This window comes from Phascolarctos cinereus, unplaced genomic scaffold (assembly GCF_003287225.1).
Source record: "Phascolarctos cinereus isolate Bilbo 61053 unplaced genomic scaffold, phaCin_HiC Scaffold_4;HRSCAF=312, whole genome shotgun sequence".
NCBI lineage: Eukaryota > Metazoa > Chordata > Mammalia > Diprotodontia > Phascolarctidae > Phascolarctos > Phascolarctos cinereus.
This window is the reverse complement of record NW_027555847.1, coordinates 500184100-500207900: the sequence shown is the minus strand read 5'-3', so window position 1 is coordinate 500207900 and position 23801 is coordinate 500184100. Positions and strand designations below refer to the sequence as shown.

Below are 23801 nucleotides of genomic sequence, written 5' to 3'. Positions count from 1 at the left end.
CTTCCTTCCTCTGTTCTGCACCCACCCTTCCCCCAAATTTTTAATCCAAATCTAGAGCAGCTTGAAATCTAGGGCTCTGAGAAAATGTCAAGCCAGCAAACAGCATTCATCTTGGGGTGATGCTTTCCTCCCTTTGTCCTCATTCCCAAAGTCACATCTTTGGCTGTGTTGTGGAAACTGCACTGTATCTGAAGTCAGAGAATCTGTGTTTGAATTTCTGCTTGGCTACTTAACAGCTGAGTGGCCCTAAGAGTTACCTGTAAGTCACAGGACCTCAGCTTCTCCATACGTAAAATGATGGTAGTGAACTCAGTGATCTCTAATGTCCCTCCCAGCTATGGGTCTTATGGTCCCCATGGCAGACCCATTACCAACAATACCACATACTCCCATATTCTCTCATCCACTCCCCATGACAGGTACAAATTTCCCTCTGTTTCAAAGGAAAGTCTTTGGGTGCTATCTCGTGAAGAGAAAATCAACAAGAAAAAGAGAATTGCTCAATGGAGGCATAGAGGCTCTTAATGGGATAGGACCCAATTAAAGCAGAAATTCATTTCTCTGGGGGCAGTTTAAAAAATTAGATCTGCTGGTAAGGAAAAGCCACTCTCCTACATCTCCAACTTCAATGTATTTCTGTCTAAAGTAAAGGACGTATTTCAGTTCAACAACTGTTCACATTTTTGCTTGGCTGTATTCACACTGGCTATGTGTAGTAAAGTCCTTTCACCATGTGAACCTTGATGCTGCTCTAATTTCTCCTAAAAGAGAATTTCTTAATTCAGGAAGAAAAATAATAATAATAAAAAGAGTCCTTTAATTTTAACTAACAAACTAGGTGTTGGAGTATAGCTTTGAAAAACAGCATGTTTCAACTGAATAAAGCAAGATTTAAATATAGTGGATGCCCTATCTACTGAATAACAGTGGTTGGTAGGAGAGGAGGGCAGCAAGGGGCATCCAACCGCTAAGACAGTGTTCAAGAAATGAGCAATGGGGTTATCCACCAATTTATGGGATGTGCATAATTTGCTACTCCTGAAGTCTCACCTTCCTAGAAAGTGATGGTGCTGAGATTAAAGGGATATGGATAGGTATTAGACCTGTGGTTTCATTAGTCTAAGAATTACCCTGGTGAGGAAACTTCCTCTACCCTTGTAGGTTAGCACCTTCTCTGAAACTTATAGTCAAGAGACTAGCCTGGAGCATTATGAAAGTAGATGAATTATGTAGGATCACACAGCCAGGATGTGTCAGAGACAGGCCTTGAAACTAGGTCTTCCTGGTTTCAGGACTGGTTCTCTATCCCCTATGCAATGCTGCCTCTCATCCAAGTGATGAAAACTAAATTAAAATTCTATGATCTTGCCAGTTATTTGGAAAGAAGGTTGCATATCACCTATGCACCAAGACGCAGCTACGTAATGCAGCTATGTAATGTGATCAATTTAATCATGAAGTTCCATTTTAGCACTTCATTGAAATGGGCTCAAAAAGATTGGCCCAAACATAAGGTGTAACGGTAGATACAAAATAATTGCTTCCTGGGCCAAGCTGATTCTGACCAAAATAAGGTGAAGTCCTCAGCATACTGTGTCATCATGTGAACGCAAACAATGTGTTCTGTATCCAAAGTAAATATGAAATACAATGTAAAAAAAAAGTGCGAGTATGTCTACGGGTATGTTAAAATCCCAGATTTGCCCGAATTATTAGGACTTCTATACATCATGTGACAATAACCACACTTGTATTTTAAATGATGGTTTTCTAATGACTTCCCTTCCAAAAGTCATGTCAGAAGTCTGTCTGTACTTTTCATGCTTTTGGTTTGGACAGGTGACTTTTTCTCTAGTTTGATGGTAAATACCTACTATGAATGCCCCCACGTCTGGGACTTCCGGCACTGGTGGAAGTACAGGGATAGCTACCTTCGAGTACTGCACAAAAAAAACACAAATTGGTCAAATGGAAAGAGGATATTTCATGCAGCATAAACCAAATGCAACCTGTTCTAAAGTTAGGTCTGCTGGGAAAGCATCTCACAGAACTGAGACAGTCGAATAGTCAATATTAATTCCACACAGCAGTAGACTAGCAATTGGCACTATGTACTATACACAACTCTCATCAGGTGTTTTTTGTTGTAGTTGTTTTGAGTGTAGACCAAGGGTCAAGGCCTTTCCTTTTTTTTTTTTTTTGTTCTTCCCTTCTTTTTTCTGGCACAAAGCCATTTACTGTCTTAAGAGAAAGTCTCCAAATACTGAAAGATTGTAAAGCACTGCTTGCCGGCTGCTTCTCTGCTTTAGAATGAAATAAAAACAAAGAAATGGAATATGGTTCACCTGCATGGACTTTCACAAGACAGGAGCCTTGAATGCCCTCAGGTTTAATGATAGGAGAATCTAAGCGGGAATCTCTAGACCTAATGCTATTTATAAGAATCACTCAGAAAGACTCAGAAAGTTGGAAAGGGCCTCAGAAGTCATCTACCTCAACCCCTAAGAAACCTAAATTATTGATACACAGATGACATGTTCTGAAGCAAAGAAAAGTATTTGGAATTGTGGTTCAGAATTGGAGCTTAGAATACATCTATGAGGGCAAGGGAAAAACAAAACAAACAAACAAAAAATCCCAAAGCATCTCAAAAGGCAACCCCAAATTTCTAGGGGTAACCTTTGACCTATCTGCTTTGTTTTCACCATGGGAGAACTGCAAAAATGATGTGCTGGTTATGCACAAATTAAAACACTACCTAATTATAAATATTTCACTTTTTTTTCTGGTTCAATCTATATGACTTTAGCTATGTGCCCTTTGCAGGGAAAGAAAAAGCAGTGGCACAATAGATGAAAGAATTCTAAAAACTCTCATTAGAAATGTGTTTTTAAACTAGAATTCTTTGCTCTAACCAAATGATTCTACCCGTTAGAGGACATTTCCTACGCATTATTAAAGTGATATACTATAGTACTAGTTAGAACTCCATAACCTCTAAATTGCATGATTGTAATTAAGGTCACTAGTTTTATTTAGAAAGGTTCAAGGAGGCTCTATTGAAGTTGCCTTAACTAGAGTGAATTTAATGTTATGTCCTTGCTGCAATGCTGGAGGGGGCTGTGGCCAGAATGCTCTGGTTCCTGGCGCCGAAGGGTTTTTTGGCATGATGTCCACTATAGGCTGTTTTTTGTTTGGGCTTTTTTTTTTTTAAGATAACCAGAACTCTTTAATAAATAGCATTCTGTAGATTAGAGAGACTGAAAAATTTGGAACTTGAGAATCTGAATGTCTATCCTATTTTTATTCATACCTTGTAAGTTTTATAGCTACTACTGACCATGAAAATTCATTCCTCTTGCAAGTTAGACAATATAAGATCTAATCAGTATGATCAGTTAGAATGAAATTATAAAGGAATATAGATAAAGAGTATCCACAGAAAATAAGGAAGAGTGAAGGAAAGAAAGGGGATTTAGTAAAGTTGTTGAAGGGGAGAGATGACAGCAATGGAAAGAATATGTGAAGTTTGAGGAAAAGAGGTTAGAAAGGAGGAGAAAGAAACAAACAAAAAAAGCTAGCTATTAATGAGAAGGGGGCAACAATAAAGGCTAAATGAAATATGAGGAGAAAATAAGAGACCCACAAAGCAGAGAAGGCAAGTAGTAGCAGCAGAATGGAAAAGCTTATGGATTGGATCCATGCTCAAAATTTTACTGGATGTAAGCTCAGGAACATTCATCTCTGGACAGAATGCTGGCAAATTTCAGTAGCTCCAATGGCAATAATGATAAATGCAGTTTTTTACAGCCAAGTGGCTCAAGCAGCCAACTATGTTACTGCTATATAATTAATAACAATAAGCAATTAAAGAGAACAGCAGGTTACAACTATAAGGTGTCAAAATATATTAGCAGAGGAAAAAACTGCAACAACACAGTTAAGAGAAAAATAAATGTACAATGTGTGAGCCCATGTCCTGTCTCATCTTTCTTTGTATATTTTGGATTAAGCTTTTAGCCTCAAAGAAAAATGTAGGATGACATAAAACTACTGTATGGTGATTAACATCACTCCGAAACCAAATAACACTTCTAATGCTCAGAGGAAATCTGAAATACGATACGAGAAACATGACTGCAACAGCACAAGAGATTTGGCTGACCGCTATATGGCATTACCCTTTTACTGAGAAATACGCTAATAAATACCTTACAAAATGGCATTTGTTGGGTTAAATGTTTTCAAAGATTCCAGAGTGTTTTTTCTTTTTAATTTAAAATGCAGAAGGGGAAAAAAAAATTGGAGAAATGTCAAGGGGAGATATTTCAAGGGAAAAGGAGTCATCTTTTGGCTTCTATCAAGTCACAGAATTTTAGGGCTCAAAGGGACCTTGGAGATCTTCTAATCCACCCTAGTCACTTTATTCATGAGGAAAGTGAGGTCTAGAGAGGTGAGGGATTGGCCCAAGGCAATACAACTAATTAGTCTGAGAGATAGGATTACAACCTAGGCTTCCAGATTCATGGATTTATGTTCCTTCTACTATATCCATAATATTGCCATTCAAAAATCTTCAATTTAAAATTTTTCCTTCACTTTGGCTTTTCATTATTTCATTATGTGAGTTAGAGTTCAAAGAAAACAAAAGTTGACTTTTCATTTATTCCCCCTATTGGCACGTGAGGTTGGTTTCCAAATCCCCTGCCTCTTTTCTCCCTGAGAACCAATGCTCTGGAACCTCTGTGATCTAGGGACAGCTGTCATCCTAACGTCCCTCAGCTATTAGGAAAGCATCCCTTCAGCAGAAGATTTCTACAGGGATCTTTTTTTTTTCCCTATTCCAGGTATTTCACAAGTTCTTGAAACCTTATGCTATGCACAGCCCTTGATTTGGACAGCTGATATAACCATGGTGTTACACAGTACACTGCTGGCAACGAAGGAGGAGTTTCCAGCCAGCAAGGCTCACAGGCTTTCTTTCAATGAAAGGCAATAACTCCCTTCTTTGGTTAAATGCACTATGTGGAACCAGATGGAAGCTGGACTCATACTTTTTGACGTTAGGGGATTAATTTTAGGTGCCTTAAAAAAAAAAGGGGATGACTCCTGGATTGTAGTCTCCTAAAACTGACAGAAATTTATCTGTGCTTGTGATGAAGCCACTCCTTGATGTAGTTAAGTCAGGCATTTGGGAAAACACATTAACTGCTCCTTGAAATTCCTAACTTATCAGAGAAGTGACCACTAGTGTGACTTGAAATTGGGGGTAAAAAAATTGAGCCAGGTATGATTCCTTCTCAGAAGACATTCTGGACAGGCTAATACATACAAATAGATAAACAGATACGGAGGACATTGAGCATATCACCACAAGGCCACCTCTATCCATCTATCTCTGCTTGCTGCCAATAGGAAGCAGTACTAGAGAATGATTCAGTATCACTGGTGAGAAAACACAACGAAAGGTTCATGTGTGGTGTGGAAGATCTTTATACTTATTACAATATGGTTTAGGATTGAAGTGAAGGCATTGATGTTTTTGGGTGTCCCCTCACCCCATTCAAAACAGAAAATCAAAGATGATGAATGGGCCTGATAAAAACCAGGAGTCAGTTAGAAAAGTATTTGGGTTAAGGAAGAACAAAATACAAAAATTGAAGAGAATGACTTTTTGCCAGCTATTCCATGTTTTACCTTCTGCAAAACTATAAATCATTTCTAAGGCCAGAATGCCAAATTATAAAGATACTTTGGGCACAATAAATGTTTAATGCCTAAAATTTATAACAATTTGTCCGAAACCTGAACCAATTTACTTAAGATTCTATTTCAAATTTTATATACCGTATATTTCAGCAATATAATAAAGATATGTCATGTTTTCTAGTGAAAGAACAAACTCTATTAAAATAAAGTCAAATATTCATCAATATTCTTAATCATATGTATAAAAAGTCTCCATGCCAACACCCCACCCCCATACTCATGTATACATACATTGCTTTTAGTTCTATAACCAAGGTTCTTAGATGTGCAAGGAATGCATCTAACTTCAAATTCCTTCCTATTACAGATCCAGAAATTGAGACTGAGAGAAGTTAATTGACTTGTTCCAGGTCACACAGATAATAAATACCAGAGTTGAGATTCAGACTCATATCTTTTGAACCCAAACCCACAGTTCTTTCCAGTATATACAGAAGACAGCTTGGTAGCACAGTAATTAAAAAGTTGGTCCTGGAATCCTGAAGACCTGAGTTCAAATTTGGCCTCTGTCACTTAACTTGCTGTGTGACACTGGCAAATCACTTAACCTCTATCTGCCTCAGTTTCCTTAATTGGACAATGGAGGTCGTAGCAGCACCTTCCTCAAGGTGGTTGTAAGGAGCAAATATATTTGTAAAGTACTTAGCATGGAACCTGGCATATAGTAGGTGCTTAATAAATGCTTATTCTTTCCCCCCTGTATCACTTATAATAACAATATTGTAAAGAAACATTAAAGTAGAATCCCAAGGTGTCACTGTTCTTGATTGAAAGACATTGCCGCTGAATGGACAGAACCTTGGTCTTGGGAGTCAGGAGAAGTAGATTTGAATTTCTCCTCAGATACTTAGTTGTATAAATTTCCTCATCTATAAAATGTGCAAAGTATATGCTCCCTATCTTACAGGGTCACAGTGAGAAAGAGACATTGCAAACTTCTAAGTCTTATTTTTATCACATACTTTCAGAGAGCAACAGTCATATTCAGGGTACCTGTTAGTTTTTTGTTGGTGGTGGTAAAGAAAATAATATGTATCCTAGCTATAAAGTTCACCTCCCATAGTTCCCTTTTTAAAAAAAAAATTTCTAAAAAAATCAGTGTTTTACTTCTGAAGGGCAGAGATTAGCATGAAGATTTTTAAGACTTTCTAGAATCAAAAAATTTCAGTCCTTGGAGAACATCTGGTCCAATCCCCTCATTTTACAGGTGCAAAAACCGAGGCCAGGACAAGTTAAGTAAAATGATCACACAGCTAGGTAATGGAAGAGCTAAGTCTAGACCCCAGATCATCTGACAATAATGCTAATGTAGACCACTTGACATAACTCTGTAGGATGGCTTATTGTGTTAGATAGGAGGAGAATTTACATTGGTCCGAAGAACTGAAGTCAAGGAGTTCTGACTCTTAAAAAAACAAAGAAAAATAGTTTAGAAATTAAAACAAAGAAACTAGAGTGATGGCACCTGGAGCTAATGTTTCTTGAAGTGATGCAGACCTTTTACGATTATTAGAGATGTGGGTTTTGTTTGTTTGCTTGTTTATTTTTCAGGGGCAGTGAGGAGAGAGGTTGGTGGTCTAGACCTGCGATTTCATTAGGGGATTCCCACTTGTGAAGAACTTCTATCTACCAACACACATCAGCAGCTATTCTACAATTTATAATCTTGGAATTCAGAGTTTCCTGGGGCCCTGAGAGGTTGTTACTTGCCTGGGGTCACACAGCAAGGCAAAGGCAAGTTTAATAAAAGCAAGACTTTGACCCACCATCTTCCTTACTCCCAGGCTTGCTCTCTAACCACTACGTCCTCTCTTTTATAATTCTGTTGGTATTTTAAAGCATCCCCACAAGGATTACATTTGTGTGAAATGTTATGTGCAAAGCAGCTTTAACTCTGCAGTTCTCCAGTAAGAAAGAAATAAGAATGATTACCTATTTATATTTGTTTTCAATTTTATTATTCCTTAAAAAGTCATACAGAAGAAATAACCAGCTCTATTAAAAAATTATCTGGAATAGGATGGGAAAATGTTCTTAATTAAATATTGGCCATAATAACTTTTTAAAAAATTATGGTCTACCAAAAAAAAATCTGAGGTGTTCGGTTAGAATTAAGTAACAGAAGAACATACAGCTATTCCAAATTGAGATGAATGTGCAAAACTTGATTTGGCACTGTGATCTGGGTGCTTATCTCCTAGTCATTCTTCTAGGAATCTTCCCTTTGATATTATTGCATGCTTTAGAAAACAGAATTGCAAATGTCTATCTTAATGTGATAATAGCAGGGAAATTCCACATATGAGCTGTCACTGTGGCCTTAACTCACCCAGTTATGCCTAGATATTACCTCATCAGATGTTGTTCACACCAACCCACATTGTGTGCTCACTCAGGACAAGTAGTAAGTACTAGAAGCTGAATTAAGAGTCTCTCTTTCTGTCTCTGTCTCTCTGTTTTTGTCTCTCTCTTCTCCTCTTTCCAGTCTCTCCTTTCTCTTTCTCCGTCTCTCTCTTCTCCCCTTCGCCAATCTCACTCTGTCTCCCTCATGCCTCAAGCCTATATTAAGGTTTTAAGGAAGCTCTGGTCATTGCTAAGACTATTAATTTGTTTAGGTTTTTCATTCTCTCCCTTTTAATAATAATGAGGATGCTGGTAAACAGCTTACATTTGTGTAGTATGTAATACTTTGTAAAGTACTTTCACTAACATATCCTATTTGATCTTCCCAATCAACCTGTGAGGTAAGTAGGGCATAGACTCATTTTGAAAATTTAAAAAAAAAAAAAGGAGATTCAGAGAGGTTAAATAACTTAAGCATCATGGCTAATAAGTGGCAGAGGTGGTACTAGGACCCAAATTTTCAATGGCACAAATGATAAGCAACATCTGAATGAAATTTGGGTTAGGTGACCCATTTCAGCCTAAAGTTGCCAAGAAGTTATCATTTTTGAAAAACCCACACCATATAATTGGGAAAGATGAGAGCAACTGCCAAGACATCCTCACTGTATACTAACTTTATAAGATTTACCTCAAGTCAGTAAACAGCTACAAGGGGAAAAAATTAACAAAAAAAGGAATTCAGCTTTGACTCTTTGCAATTAACTTCCGTGGTTTTATGTTAGATTCCTCCTAAGGCTTTAATAAGGAAAATATGACACTAAATTTTGGGGATTATTGTTCTAGAATACTCTAAGCTTTAGTCAAAAACTTGGCAATCAAAATTCTGACTAATTCACACAAGAAATAACGAATTCCAACTTCTCCAAGATATGTGTATGGAAACCAATGCAGTTCTCTTTATTAGCTAAATCCGTTAAAACAAACAACAAAAAGGGAAATATTTTTAAACTCTGTGGAACAACAAGGCAGAGCCATTTATTTTCCAACAAATTGTACCAGTTGTGAAGCTGTGTTCTCCTCCTTGTCATGTGGAGAGGTTCACATAGTCTGTTGAACACAACTTACTGGGTCGATTTAGAAAATACCAAGAAAACCATATAGTGTGCTGTTCAAATGACTGGAGTTAACAAAAACAAACCAACCTTCCCTGGCCCCCAGAAATGTAAATAAAAAGTTAGATTTCCCTGTACTATGTTTGATTGCATTAATTGATGTTTAAAAAAAAATCTGCTGAAAATAAAGCCCAGCAGTAGCATTTTTCTTTCCTAAATCACAATAGCAACACATTACAAACATTACAAAAAGGTCCCCTGGCACAATTGTAAAGTTCCACTCTGGCAGAAAAATGCATCTACTGTATGCTCTCTCTCTTGCCATCCTTGCCCTCCTAAACAGACACAGATACAGGTCACAAATGCAATTAAACACACATACTCTTGCTTACATTTTTGTACTGAGGAGCATTCCAAAATCCAACAGTCTGCTGCCCATTTTGGAATATCCTGAGATAAGTTTATAAGGTAAGATAACATCTCTGAGTTCCATCCCAGCATTTGAAGGCAATCTGTTAATTCTTTTACTGCCCCTAGCATTGCTTCCAGGGAGGGAGGAAGGAACATTTCCTGGTGGATATGATATGTGATTCAATTCAATCCAGCAAACATTTGTCAAGCTTTTACTAGTGAGAGACGACATGACCTGCTGGCTAGGGTTGTGACCTTGGAGTCAGGAAGACCTCCGTTCAAATTCTGCCTCACATATTTAGTAGCAGTGTAACTAGGCAAGTAAATTAACCCCTGTGGGCTTCAGGGGATTGGGCTTGATGGTCTATAAGGTCCTTTCCTACCTTAAATCTACGATCCTATGATCCTATGGGCATGTCACTGATCTTGCTCTCAAAGTCAACAACAAAATAGCCCCTACTCTCAATGAGCTTAGGGGTTATTCAGGAGAGAAAGGACATGCATACAGCACAGTACAAGATAGGCTGTGATTAGAGCAATGACCTGGACAAAATGCTCTAGAAGAAGCTGAGGGAGACAATATTCTCTTTTAGAGAGATCAGAAGAGGCTTCATGGAGGAGATAGAACTACTAAGTAGGACTGGGTCTTTTGCTTTGATTTGCAAAAATGTCACAGTCAACTTAGTTCTTCCATCACTACCCACATCCTTAGTTTTTCTCAAACTAAAAGAAAACAATATTTGTATCACCATCCAAAAAGTCTCTCGTATAGTACAATCATTTATCTGTCTTTGAAACAATCATTTAATGATTTCTTTCCTTTAAGTTTACTTCATCGACACCATTTTTGTTTCTTATGTCAGCCTGGTCAAGAAAAGGAGGGAGGAGGGGAGAAAGGAAGACCATATGTCATGAGGCACTTAGACTGGCAATGAAGTCATAGGTAAGGACCTTGGCGTTCATAGGAACTCTTCAGTGGAGAAAAGGAAAGCCTTTTCCTTCCTCCATAAGTTATTTTATTCTTCCAGTAAATCACAGAAAACCACCCCAGTGATGGTTCTAGCTCTAAAGAAGGAAGAGGTCCTGCTGGCTTGGGGTGGCCAGCGCCTTAGATTGGGATTGCACAGCAGAATCTTTTGGGCCATCCAAGGAAGAGAAGGAAGATGTGGGAAGAGGTAGAAAAATGGCATTGAGACTCTTCCCTGCTCCAAGGAATCTCTGAGATCATCAGCATTGTTAGTGACTTTGGTTGGGTTTTGGGGACAGTGGGTCTATTCGGGCACAATCAGAAGTTTTGTAAGTTTTTAACTTAACCCAGACATTTATGAGAAAATCCAGACATATGGTAACTTTATAGTTACTTCAAAAACAATACTCTCAAGATGTTTATGCTGATAAATCACTCACTTCTGAAAACTCCCTCCTCTGTGGCAGTGCCCCAGCAACAGATGGTAAAGGTGTTGGGTTGGTAAAGTAGGAAGGGGTGGAAAGACCAGCTAGGGAGTTCAGCTTTTAAGTGGAAAATGCTCTTCTAGTAAGTGGCTGGTTGGGACTGTAGGGAAAATAAGTTCAGAGATGTATGGGGGTGGTGAAACTTAGATGTGACAGAAAATTCTAGTTTGGACAACAATTTGTCAGATAATCTTCACCAGAATCTTTTAGCTCCTCTGAAGGAGTGTTTACATTTACCCTCTGAAAATTCTCAATAAAAAGATTAGGTCTCCTCCCAGTAGACTTTATTTGCCTCTGCCAAACCATTACCAATTGCTAATCCAGTCCCTATAGTGGCTTCTTCCCTTAGGCAACGATGAGAGAGCTAGATAGAGAAGAGTATAGTGATGAGGGGTGTGGGGAGGAGGGGATGAAAGAGGCTTGAAGTACTTTTCAGTAACTCACACCAAAAGAAGGCAGGGTAGGTGATGGGGATAAAGAAGGTAACAATAAAATTCAATTTGGAGGCTCCAGCTATTGTTGAATATTACAACTGATGTATGTTTTTATTCAGTGATATTGAATAACTTTTCCTTTACACAATCTGACCAAAGAATAACAAAATAGAGAATCTAGCATTATAAAGTTCCTGAAGCTTCTAGGGGATTCATGCATTCATCCACCCATTCAATGAGCATTTATTAAGTATCTGCTGTGTGCAAAGCACTTTATTAGGTGCTGGAAGAGAAAACACAAATTGGATAAGATGAAATGCACAATTTGCAGCCTAGTAGGAAAATAGAACTCCACAACAGATAACTGATTCCTATGGCATAATAAAATGCAAAATACTCTCCTGCAAAACATAATGTTGCTATGTTTATTCTGAAGTGGAAGGTCTGAGGGGAAGATCAGGGAAAGTTCCAGGATGGCATAATATTTGTCCAGCTTTATAGCATGGTTAAGAACTTAACAAATGAAGAAGACAAGGTCAGCATTCCAGGAATAGGGAATCTTGTGAGTAAAGGCGAGAGAGGCAGGAAGGTTGATGGCATATTTGAAAGACAGAGAATAGACAGAATAAGGGTACTGCTCAGTCCTTTCCCTCCTTCTTTTATAGAAATGAGCAGGTAGACCTAATGTAAAGCCTGATTTGGTAAGAAGTGCAGAATTATGATTTTTATTTTAACTGATATGCTATATGATTTTTATATTAATCGGGATGATATGTCATCTCGAATAACATAAAAATCATAATTCCACAGTATGAACCCTAAAGCTCTAAATATGACATGGTCCCTCAGTCCTATAAAGAGAGCTTGATTCAATTCTATAAAATTCAGGTACAACTAAGAGTAAGCTTATCTTACCACTCTGTATCAATGCCTACCCTAACCAAGACTTTCCTAGAGGAAAGTCCTGCTGCCCTTTTGGCTCTACCCTGAATTCAATGACAAAGAGAACCCCAGTAGTATTCTTTTGTCTCACTGGAGAGATTCAGCATCACTCCTCTCCAGCAGGTTGCTAGACCGTATCTTTTACTTGCTTCCTTTTACCCTTGGCTTTATTTTTCAATATGTTCCTAGATTATAAGACTGGGGGTTGGGGACACATAGGTTGAAAATTAAGGGAAAGATCCTGACAAAAAATGTTGTTCCACCTTATTTCATGTAATCTATATGTTCCCAATGATTCCCCCCTGCAATCAGAGGTTCTCTTTCCTTAGAATGGAGTTCTTTATTAAATCCCACACATCAAATAGATGATGTCTGGAATTCATAGAGTTAGGACATTCTAGGGGTGAGTGATTCCAAAAGTTAATCATCTCACCTGTTATTGGAGGTAGAGAGAGAGAAGGATGAGCATAGAATAGGAGAGATTTTTTAAAAATATTGTGTAATATATCTATCTTTCAAAGGAAAATATTAAAACTTCTCATTCTTATTTTTCTGTTCAGGATTTGCCTTGCTCTAGCCCCTTAAGAATCTAGTACTGCTAACCACCTGCTGCAAGACTTGACCAGCTGTTCTCAGTGAAACTAACACCAGGGGTCAGCTGGGGAACCCTGTGGAGAAGACATGGGGTCCTCTAAGGATAGGGTGGGCAGAACCCTTCCTGCCACAAAGACTCTTTCCCTTTGCATAAAGGACTGGCTGCCTGATCATTAGCCTTCACAACTGTATTCTTCTAGGGCATAGACTGGGGTCTCTCATTAGCACTGAAATCCCTGCCTCTAAGAGAAGCACAGATGTCAGAAAAACCTGACCCAATATCTGGTTGCTCAGATGCTGTTTGCTTTTGTAAGCCTGAGGTTTTAGTGCATCTTGTGATGAGACAACGGGATTCTACTCTGTCCCTCCTATTCTGGGGACAGTAATGGAATGCAGATTGGGTTTGCAAATAGACTGAGCCCTTTGTAGCATATCTACAATTAGGCTAACCTAGAAGAAACCCATGGAAAGCAACCCTAAAGGACAAAAGGCTCCAGACTATAACCCATCAAATGGAAAATGCATGAGACTATGTTCCCTGGGAACAGCCATGTTTGTCTCGGTACATACACAGCCCTCAGTCAACTCCCCTTCTTTGGAAAAGAAACTGCAAAGCCCTCTCCCTTAACTGATGGAGAATATGGGTGGGGAGGGAGGTTATTAGCTCTTATAAACAAACATCTTTCATTCATAGATAGATTCATAAACGAATAAATGAAAGATACAAGAAATAAATCTCTAAGAATCTGAAGAAACCATCCCAGCAACTGTGTAAGGCATTTATTAGGGAGCCCTTGGCTGAGAAGTCCTTGGTGTGGGGGTGGGGGTCTCCTTTTTACCTTTGATCTGCATTATAAAATGTTAATATCCACCTCATTGGGGGGCTTGTTACATAAACACACCCTTTCTCCAAATGCTCAGCCCTGCCCTCTGAAACTTCCATTCAGAGCACCCATTTATATTTAAATGCTGACTTTGAGCTTATACCCAGAAGCACTGACATTTGAAAAGAGGAATAACTAAACCAAGATAAACTGCTAAATATAATTTATTGATGATAAAGTGCATGGCTGAGATTAAATTGTAGCAACTGAATAATGAACACATTCCCATCTTGTGTATTTTGACAATATGCTCGCACTTCTGCTGCTCTATAGGTTTTGCCTTTACTTGAAGGTTGGGGTGGGGGTCGGGGTGGGCCTCTCTGAATCTATAATTTCCTGTTGATTAGATAGGAAACAACCACAAGCACATATTTTGATATCTCTATTAACAGCCTGTTCATGTCTAACTGCAAAACTTGGTTGCTCTTCTTTCACCATCTTTGCCCAAGACAGACCAGTAAACACAATTCCTCTCTCTATAATTAGCCTTTTCTCTAAGGGCCCTGAAGTAAGTCTGCATGCCGTAGATTTAATATCCAGTGCTATATCCATATGTGCTGCCCTTGCCTGGTCCCAGAGCATATAAACTCCCCTATTAGCAGCCTTGACTGCTTAATTATGCAGATTTTTTTTGTACCCGCCTGCCTGTAAAATTACTGTGTCTAACCTTTTTTTTTTTCCTCTTTGCACCATGCTGGCCATTCTAATGAAATCGGCATAGGGGAAAGGGCCTGATTTGCAGTTATGGAGGTTGGATCGCACTGGCAATCTGTCCTTAGTGGGAGTTACAAAAGAAGTCAAATGCCTTCATCTGGTTCTACCCTATCATCCCCAAGGTGATTGAGTTCACTTCCTGATGCTTCCCAAGTTTTCCTCAGGCTGTCCAATCAGCACATCCACCAGGGAGCCCAGCCTAGCCTGCAACAGTCTCTGTATCTAGTTACAGCCCCACCAGGGACAGTCAACTATCCACCCCCAAGCCTTCAGATGAAAACCTTTTCTAACAAGGCCGCCCAGCGCCAATGAAATAACACACATCTGCATATCCACTGGGTCCCATGTTTCTTGTGCTCATGGATTATGTATCTTGCAGCCTCTAATAAAGAAATGCAGTTCTTTGTTTAATGTTTATCTTGTGCTTGTTAAGCAAATGCTAATGTTGTATCAGAATGCTTTAGTGCTATTTGGGTTTTTGGTGATTTACTACAAGACAATCTGCTGTGAAGTAAATTTAGGGAGAAAGAAAAAAAGGGGGGAAAATCATTCTGGTTGAAAGAAAGGGAGAAAACGGTTTGACAGGAAAATCAAGGGGGAGTAAGGGAAGGAGACAGAGAAAGAGAGAGAGAGAGAGAGAAGAGAGAGAGAGAGAGAGAGAGAGAGAGAGAGAGAGAGAGAGAGAGAGAGAGAGAATTGGAGAGTGCAATAGCTCCCTATGTGAATTTCCTAACCCCAGGCTGACATGCCCACTTTATCACTGGACAGTCCGAGACCTGGAGCTACAGAAACAACCCAGTACAATTTCCAAAAGGGATGAGATGATAACTTCCCCTTCAGTGATAAGGTAAACAGTGTCCTGAAGGGTAAACAAAAAATAAAAAAAAGGCCTTTTTTGTTGTCTGCCTTTGTGCCCTGATGGTTAGCACTGTGCACTGTTATTCACAGACCACAGGGAAGCCCTAAATTTAATTGTTCATGCCTAGCTCGGCTAGAAATAGGCAAAAATAATCAGAACCTCCCTCCTCTCATTTTCCAGGAGAGGTGGGGGCTGGGGAGGAGGGAGAAGAGGGTGGCAGCTTGAAAGCTGATAAATGAATGAATGCCCTTTATTTATCCTTTGGCAAGATAGGATATAGATATCCACAATGCAAACCTTTTCTGCCTGCTTTCCAATGCCTTCAATCCTGTTAGGGAAGAAGATGTAATTTCTTCACCTAGAGATTACATGTTTTCCCCCATCCCCCTTACTCAGAACCAAGGCACAATTCCCTAAAATTAAAATTAAATCTAAAATTAAAGGGAAAACGAGGCCTTGATATTTAAATAAAATTATAATTGTGGTTATTATCTGAAGACCAAAGAATGGCAATAGTTTTCGGATTAGTGAAATGTTACATGCATTTGTTTACTCGGCAGAACCTTAGTTACTATAAGAGTAGTTGCAAATAATTGGGGATGGAGAGGGCAGCAAGAGTACTTCAACTGTCCCCAACCATATTCCTTTGCTTTCCCTATCGTTACATTTCACTGAAATCAATCAATACACAAAGTGAAGGGGGAGAAAGTGTGGAATAAATAGCAACATCCCTGTATGCGCCCTCCTCCAAAAAAACCAAACCAAAACACCATGCCACACTATATCCTAATAAGACTATCACGCTGTCGTTTTCTAAGGGTTAACAACTTTATACACCACAGAAGGCAAAGGTGAATTTTGCCTTTACTTGCTTGTCAAAGGTACCTCAGGGATGTCATAGACAGAAGTTTCCATGAAAAGATTTAATGCCAGAGGAAATAAACATGAAACATAAACGTCTTTCTTCCTCCCTCTAAGGGTTAAAAGTCACTAATCTTCTTTGACTTTACCAACATAAGGGAGCAGGATAACAGAAGGCATCCTTTTGTTGCCTGAATAATTGGCATTCCAAAGCATTTGAATTTTGAAGGTACTAGCTAGTTAGTTAATATATGATTCTTGTGACAGGGCTCTCTGTGATGACAATTCCTAATCATCAACTGTGAGAGTGATTTAGGTAAGTGATGCCTGTCTGGGAGGGTCTGAACAGAACTCACCAATTTCTTCCTATGGCTGTACACCACTAAACAGTGAGAACAATACTGCCTATCTCATCGCCCTTTGAGGCTATTGCAAGAACTGGAAGTTAATGTATCTCTTTTCCCCTTTTAAATTTAACAAAGGATGGTGGGGAGGGAGAAGGCTGTAGGGAGAGAGAAATCAGTGGCATATTTCATTATCTGCTTTCTATCCATGTGCTCTTCTCTTTATTACATAACTAAAAAGCTCCCCAAATAATAAATAAAATGAAAAGATTATACCTCTTTTTAGATTTGTTTTTATCGTGAATAATATATCTTATACCACCGATTCTAACAACATTGCTGGAACAACTTAGGGATTATTTCCGTTTTACAAATAAGGAAACTGAGGAATAATACAATGCTAAGATATTTTCCTCAAGGTTTTATAATAACCTCAATTCAGAGCCAATATTTGAATCCAGCTTTATTTTCTGCTATGCCCCACTCTAACAGGCCCTGTGTCTGCATCTGAATGTGAAATATGCTACCAGGATGGTACTGGTATAAAGGGGGCATTGCCTCAGTTTCTCTGTCAGACACTTCAGTGCTGCATAGTTTTCACAAGAATGGTGAAATCATACAAGGCAGCTTTGAGCCCAAAAAGTCAAGCAGCCTCTTAAAGCAGGGCATTTTAAGGAACAATCTTTTGACAACCGGGTATGCTAAGATGAAAAGCCTGGATGAAAAAGATATTAACCATTGGGTATTCCAGCGTTCAGGGTAATCAGGAAGAGTAGGGAAGCAACGAGGAAGAACAATTTGGAGCAACCTCCCATACTCTCTCCCTCTTCCCGATCCTCTGTAGGGTAGTAGCATTCTGTCTGTTGGAAACTTTCTATTATGACTCTACCATCCAAAACACCATGCACCCTTTGACTAGTTGACTGAAGGGCCACACTTGAGGACCTAGGGGGCTTCATGTGGCCTTGAGGCCACAGGTTCCCCACCCCTGATTAGGGTAATTGTGTCAACTTCTAAACTTCTCCAAGGGCCACAACTAGAGTTCAATAGTTCTAAATTTATTGAATGGAATTGTTTAGGGTTTGGAGCATCTCCCCGATGGAAAATGCTGGAACATGGAGATTGGCTCATCTGTTTGTTTATGAACCTGTAATTCTATATACTTTATTTTATGCATTTAAAAACATTGGTCTGTGAAGGGGTCCATAGGCCTCACCAGATTGCCAGAGGGATCCATGACACACAAAAGGGTCAAGAATTTTTGGCTTAGGGGTTTCCTAGAGGGATCCATTTAAGGCTCAGCATGTTCAAGTTGATGAAATCCCAAGGACCTCTGAACAACCTTGCCCACCTAAGAGTTCTTGAGACCTAAAGACAGAGAGGATCCTCTGGGTTGACCACTAAATAGAATAATTGATGGAATTAAACTCAATTAGAACAAAATATTTTTAGTGTTCTTTTTACAATTTTTTAAAAATAGAATTTAAACTATGAGGAAGCAAATGTATTTGGACAGTTGTTTCCCCTCCCCTCCTATTCTATCTCACAAAAAGAGAAGGAAGAAGGAAAAAGATGAAGCAAGGAGGTGGAAAAGTGAGATTTTGATTAAATATAATTTTTATATTTCCATCAAAATATCATTTATCATTTATTTATTCTGTAACTACTGAAGGCCCATTGGTTGAACATCTGCTCTACTTCACTATAAGTTCCTAAAAGGTAGGATATTTATAGTTTATAGGGATGAATGTAGATTGTTGATTAGTTTTTTCAATCATGTCCGACTCTTTGTGATCCTATTTGGGTTTGTTTGTTTTGGCAAAGATACTGGAATGGTTTGCCATTTCCTTTTCCAGCTTATGTTACAGATGAGGAAACTGAGTCAAACAGGGTTAAGTGACTTGCCCAGGGTCACAGAACTAATGTGCCTGAGGCCAGGTCTGTAGGACTCCAGGCCCAGGTCTCTATCCACCGTGCCACCTAGCTGCCCTGTGGGTGTAGATGATCAATAAGTGATAGATTTTTGACTAGAATACATAACCTGAAAGCTATCTGGATCACTCTATGAAACAACAAGAATTTATCAAACACAAGCTATATAAATTCATTGATGGCATGGATAGTTTCATTTAAAAAAAAATCCCATTAACTAGTTCAGTGTCTACAACATTTTATAGACTTAGTGCTTATTGATTGTTTAATTGATAAGTCCCAGACACTGTGCTAGACATTGGATACTTTGATGTCTTTGGATTATGGGGTTATAGCCAAACTGTAACATTTGAATTAAAAAAAAAATCATGCTATTCTTGTGGATAGAAAACAGAGACTTAGACTGGATGAGAGGATGGCTAGGTGGTTTCAGGAACTAGCTGAATCAGTAGTCATTTATAGGTCAGTGTTAACTTGGAAGGAGGTCTTTAGTAGAATGCACTGTGCAACCTTTTTTATCAATCACTTGGATGAAGCCATAGAAAGCAGGTATACCAAATTTACAGATGGTATGAACCATGGAGGGATAGCTAATAAGGTGACATTCAAAGTCAAGACTTAAAAAAGATCTTGACATGCTAGAATCGTGGACTGAACTGAATAAAGTGAAAATCAACAGGCACAAATGTAAAGTTCTATACTTCATTTAAAAAACATCTTTACAAGTACAGCACGGGGTTTGGGCTATATGTGGTGGTGGGAGGGAGGTGGTTTGCTTGCTTTTGTGAGAACAATTTGAGGGTTTTAGTTCAATGTGTCTATGTATGGAATATGACAGCCAAACATACCAAAAACTAATTTGACTACAGTTAGAGTGGGCATAATGTCCAGAATGAAGTTTTACTAGACTTGGACCATATTTGAGTACTATGTTCAATACAGTAGCATTCTGGGCACAGTTGACAATCCAGAACACATCTAGAACAGGAGTTTGTATGAACTTTTTATGTATTTTGAGAGCTATGATTCAAAATAATGGGTTATCTCTGTACTACTCTCAGTTTTATGTTAGGTAATTAATAGCATTATTCTAAGAAGAGCTCCATAGTCTTCCTCAGATTGCCAAAAGGCAATCTTTCTGACACATGGAAAGAGTAAAGAACCCTAAGGAGATGAATAGCTATAGAAGACTGCAGAAATGGCCACAGGTGGATGTTGAAGGAACTTAGAGAAAGACTCAGGAATGGCATGATGACTGTCTTCAAGAATGTGAAGGGCTGTCATATAGAAGAAGTATGAAATTTGTTCTCCTTGGCCCCAGAAGGAAGAAATAGTAGTAATGAATAGTAATAGAGGAAGAATTTGGCTTGATACAAGGAAAATCTTCCTAAAACTTAGAGCCACTCAAAGGTGTCCTCAGGAATTTGGAGGGTCAGATTCTATTTCCCTGAAGGTCTTCATACACCAGTTGGATGAACACCTATTGGTTATCCTTGTTGAGATATAAGTTGGACTGGATGGATTCTTTGGTCCCTTTAATCCTTTATGTCAATTATTCTCCAAGTATTTCAACAAGAAATATATTTGAGGGAAGAATATGGACTGGTCAATTTGCATTATATCTGAAAACAGCTAGATCTTCCAAGAAAAGTTCTGGTAGGCAATATGGAAACTAACCAAAGGATCATTTTCCCCCCCTCTGAGTTATAGAGTTAACAAATCTCAGTAAAAGAGGTGGCCTCAGATGCATTTTAGACTCTCTTTTCCCTGAAAAAGAATTTCCTGTACACAATACTCTACAAGTAGTTGTCCAGTCTTTGTGTAAAGATTTCCAGTAAAGGAGAACCCACCATTTCCTAAGGCAGATCATTCTGCCTTTGGATAGACCTAATTGTAGGAAATTCTTCCTTATAGGAGTAGGGAATTTCAACACATTATATTGCCTTAAATACTCTGACCTGCCAGTTCATTAACCTCCCCAATTTCCAAGTCTTTCACCTTCACTTCATTTCAGCCACACAATTGATTTTCACTAATATCCATATGTGTCCTGTTTTCATAATCAAGAATTCTGAAATTTCTCTATCGAATGATACCTTCCCATTATTCCATCTCTCCTTACCTTTCACTCCTACTAAAACTTTTTTTTTTGGTCTTCATCGTGAACTCCAGGTCCTTCGTCACTGAATGTTTTTCCAAACTATAATTTCTGCTCTGGCTTCACTTTATTCCTTTCTCAATCTTGACCCTATACCTTGTTGTTAGACAGTCCAATTTTACACTGCCCCCTACTCTCAAATCGCTTGAATCCTTGTTCTAGCGATGCTCTTGCCTTGCCAAGCCCAATCCTAGGTTGTCCCCACCATCTGCTTCCTTTCCTGCTACTCACATACTATTGAATTGTATTGGAGAAAGTCACACAGCTGTGATGATTGGGTCTATGACAATTTTATAAAGTTTTGTCAAATTAAATTTAATTGAATTTACACCCAATTGGGCCCTCACTACAAGATAATTCTTTAACTTTTCCCTAATTGACTTTCTGTCATATACCTCACAATGGCTGTTCCAGTTTTCCTTGTCTATATTCATTGCTTTTACTATCTCTTCTCTCACTTCTCAACTTAGAATCTGGCTCCTGTGGTCATTACAGCTTAACTGACTTATGACTCTTTGGGATTTCATACAGTTGACTATCCTCTGCTCTTGGATCCTCTCTCCTCTCTGGATCCTCAACTGGCATGGGTTCAATGATCATCTCTATGTAAATGATGACTTTCAGATACATTTATGATCTATTATAACATAGATTACAAGCCCTGATCTTTATCCTGAGCTCTGATCCTGTAACACTAGCATTGTATTGAACCTTTCCAGCTAATGATCCATAGGCATCTACAATTTAACATGTCTAAAACAGAATTATTATCTCCCCCACACACACCAAAAAGCCACCCCCATATTCACAGCTTCCCTATTTCTACTGAGAGCACCATCACCCTCTAGTCACCCAGGCTTGCAACTTGAGTAATCTTCAAGTTTTCACTCTTTTCTCACTTTCTATATCTAATCAGCTGATAATGCTTGCCCATACCTCCACAACATCTCTACTCTTTTTCTTCACTCACATGGCTGTTCTGGACTATTGCAATATCCTCCTAATAGGTCTCCATGCTATTTTTCTTCCTTCTACAATCTATCTGCCAAACAGATGCCAAAGTGAGGCTTCTAAAGCATGTCATTCCTCTATTCAAAAGGCTCCAGTGTTCTTAATCATTTCTAGGATAAAATGCAAAGCCCTTTGTTTGGCATTGAAGGTCTTCACCATCTTGCTTCAGCCAGCATTTCTAGACTCAATACACTCTCTCTCCCTCTGTCTCTCTGTCTCTGTCTCTGCTTCTCTGTCTCTCTCTCCTCTTCCTGACCCCTCCCATTTGGGGTTTTCTTGGCAAAGATACTGGAGTGGTTTGCCATTTCCTTCTCCAATTCATTTTATAGATAAAGAAACTGAGGCAAACAGGGTTAAGGGTCACACAGCTAGTAATTGTCTGAGGCCAGATTTGAACTTAGGAAGATGAGTCTCCCTGACTCTATCCACTACATCACATAGCAGACCTCTAGTCTACTACTCAAGTCTAATAACTGTCCAAAAAATGGTAATATGGTTAGGCAGGCATGACATATTTTTGATGAAGCCATACTGCCCGCCCCTTTGCAGTCACTGCTTCCTTTTCTAGATGTATACTGACCGTCCCTTTAATATGGAAATTTAACCTAAGGATTCTAGAATTGCAAAAGTTTAGTTCATTGTCCTATATTTTTCAGACTCCATCCCCATCCCTTTTTTTTTAATCAGGATATTTGTTCTATATCAAATCCTGTGATACATCTTCCATTCTTTACATTTTTTGCAAACATTACTGAAAATAATTTATCAATCATATCCATAGGGTCTTTCCAGACCTCAGAATATCTGGATGATCTTTATCTTATTAAAAAGGGTTTTCAGAGAAGTTTCAGGGAAATCCTTCTAACCCTGGTAAATTGAACTTATCTAGGAGAGTTAGACGCTGTTGTATATTTCCCTATATATCCTGGTTAGCAATTCTCTTTTAATGACTTTTGTCCTTTTCCTTCCTTTCCTTTCCTTTCCTTTCCTTTCCTTTCCTTTCCTTTCCTTTCCTTTCCTTTCCTTTCCTTTCCTTTCCTTTCCTTTCCTTCCCTTTCCTTTCCTTTCCTTTCCTTTCCTTTCCTTTCCTTCCTTTTGGCAGTGAAAACAGCCACAAAATAGAGTTCAGTAGTTATGCCTATGCTCTGCTGTTGGTTACTGTCATCCCAAGCACCCTGAACAGGTGGCATATCCCTTTTTTGATCCACCATGTTTTCCTAATATAGTGACATTGCCTAACATTGCCCCATTATTTTTTCAGCTTTTTTTTTCTAGGTTCAATTCATTCTGAGATTTAGCACTCCTGACACTTTGTTATATAATCATACCACACTTTTGTTTACATTTTCTGATGCCTGCCATGCCTCCATCTTTTGTATTTTTCTTTTTCATATCTAAGTTGTTTGGTTCCCTATGCATTCATATAAATGTCTCTCAGCAACTACCCCTTTTCCTCCTCATCTAAAATGGTTTCTCTCTGTGTCTTCACAATTGCATTCTTGAGAGAGTCCTATCCCTTCTGGACTGATTTCCAGTTTCATTTGAGACATACAATTTTGCTATGACCTTGATCCATCCCTCAATTATATTTGATGCCAGGTGCGGATACCAATGGAAATGAAGCATATATGAGATTTAATTTCTTTTTCACTTATAGACAAATATATTCTTGTACATGCAGGGTACTTTGGGAAAGAAATGAAGTGCATCAGGCAGGCAAATCAGTAACCTATTAGACACCTACTAGCAACCAACTAGGAGTTGACATATTTTAGATCAGACTGAGGAGGAAAGGAAGAAAAAAGAAACCAGAAGCCTGACTGGCAATAAATGAATGCAGGAAATTAGCCAGGAAACTAGAATGCATTGCACACAATCCATAATTCACAAAGTTTTGGTTTGGTGAAATGTCAGTAATGTGTTGGGCAAGTCTTCCTTTCTTTTCTCTTATTTCTTAGGGCCTATTGTAGAATTCACT

At 38.7% G+C, this 23801-nt stretch overlaps 1 protein-coding gene across 12 annotated transcripts in view; it reads right to left on the bottom strand.

Moving 5' to 3' along the window:
- Positions 1 to 23801, bottom strand: part of ZNF521 (zinc finger protein 521) — a 345041-nt gene that overhangs the window by 45480 nt on the left and 275760 nt on the right. For 9 of the 12 annotated variants that reach the window (XM_078153455.1, XM_078153456.1, XM_078153457.1 and 6 more), the window contains one exon: positions 1875 to 1940. The exons of the other annotated variants lie outside the window; for them this stretch is intronic. In XM_078153455.1, the coding sequence (XP_078009581.1) occupies positions 1875 to 1940 (66 nt within the window). The remainder of the gene's footprint in view (positions 1 to 1874; positions 1941 to 23801) is intronic. 12 annotated transcript variants of the gene reach the window in all.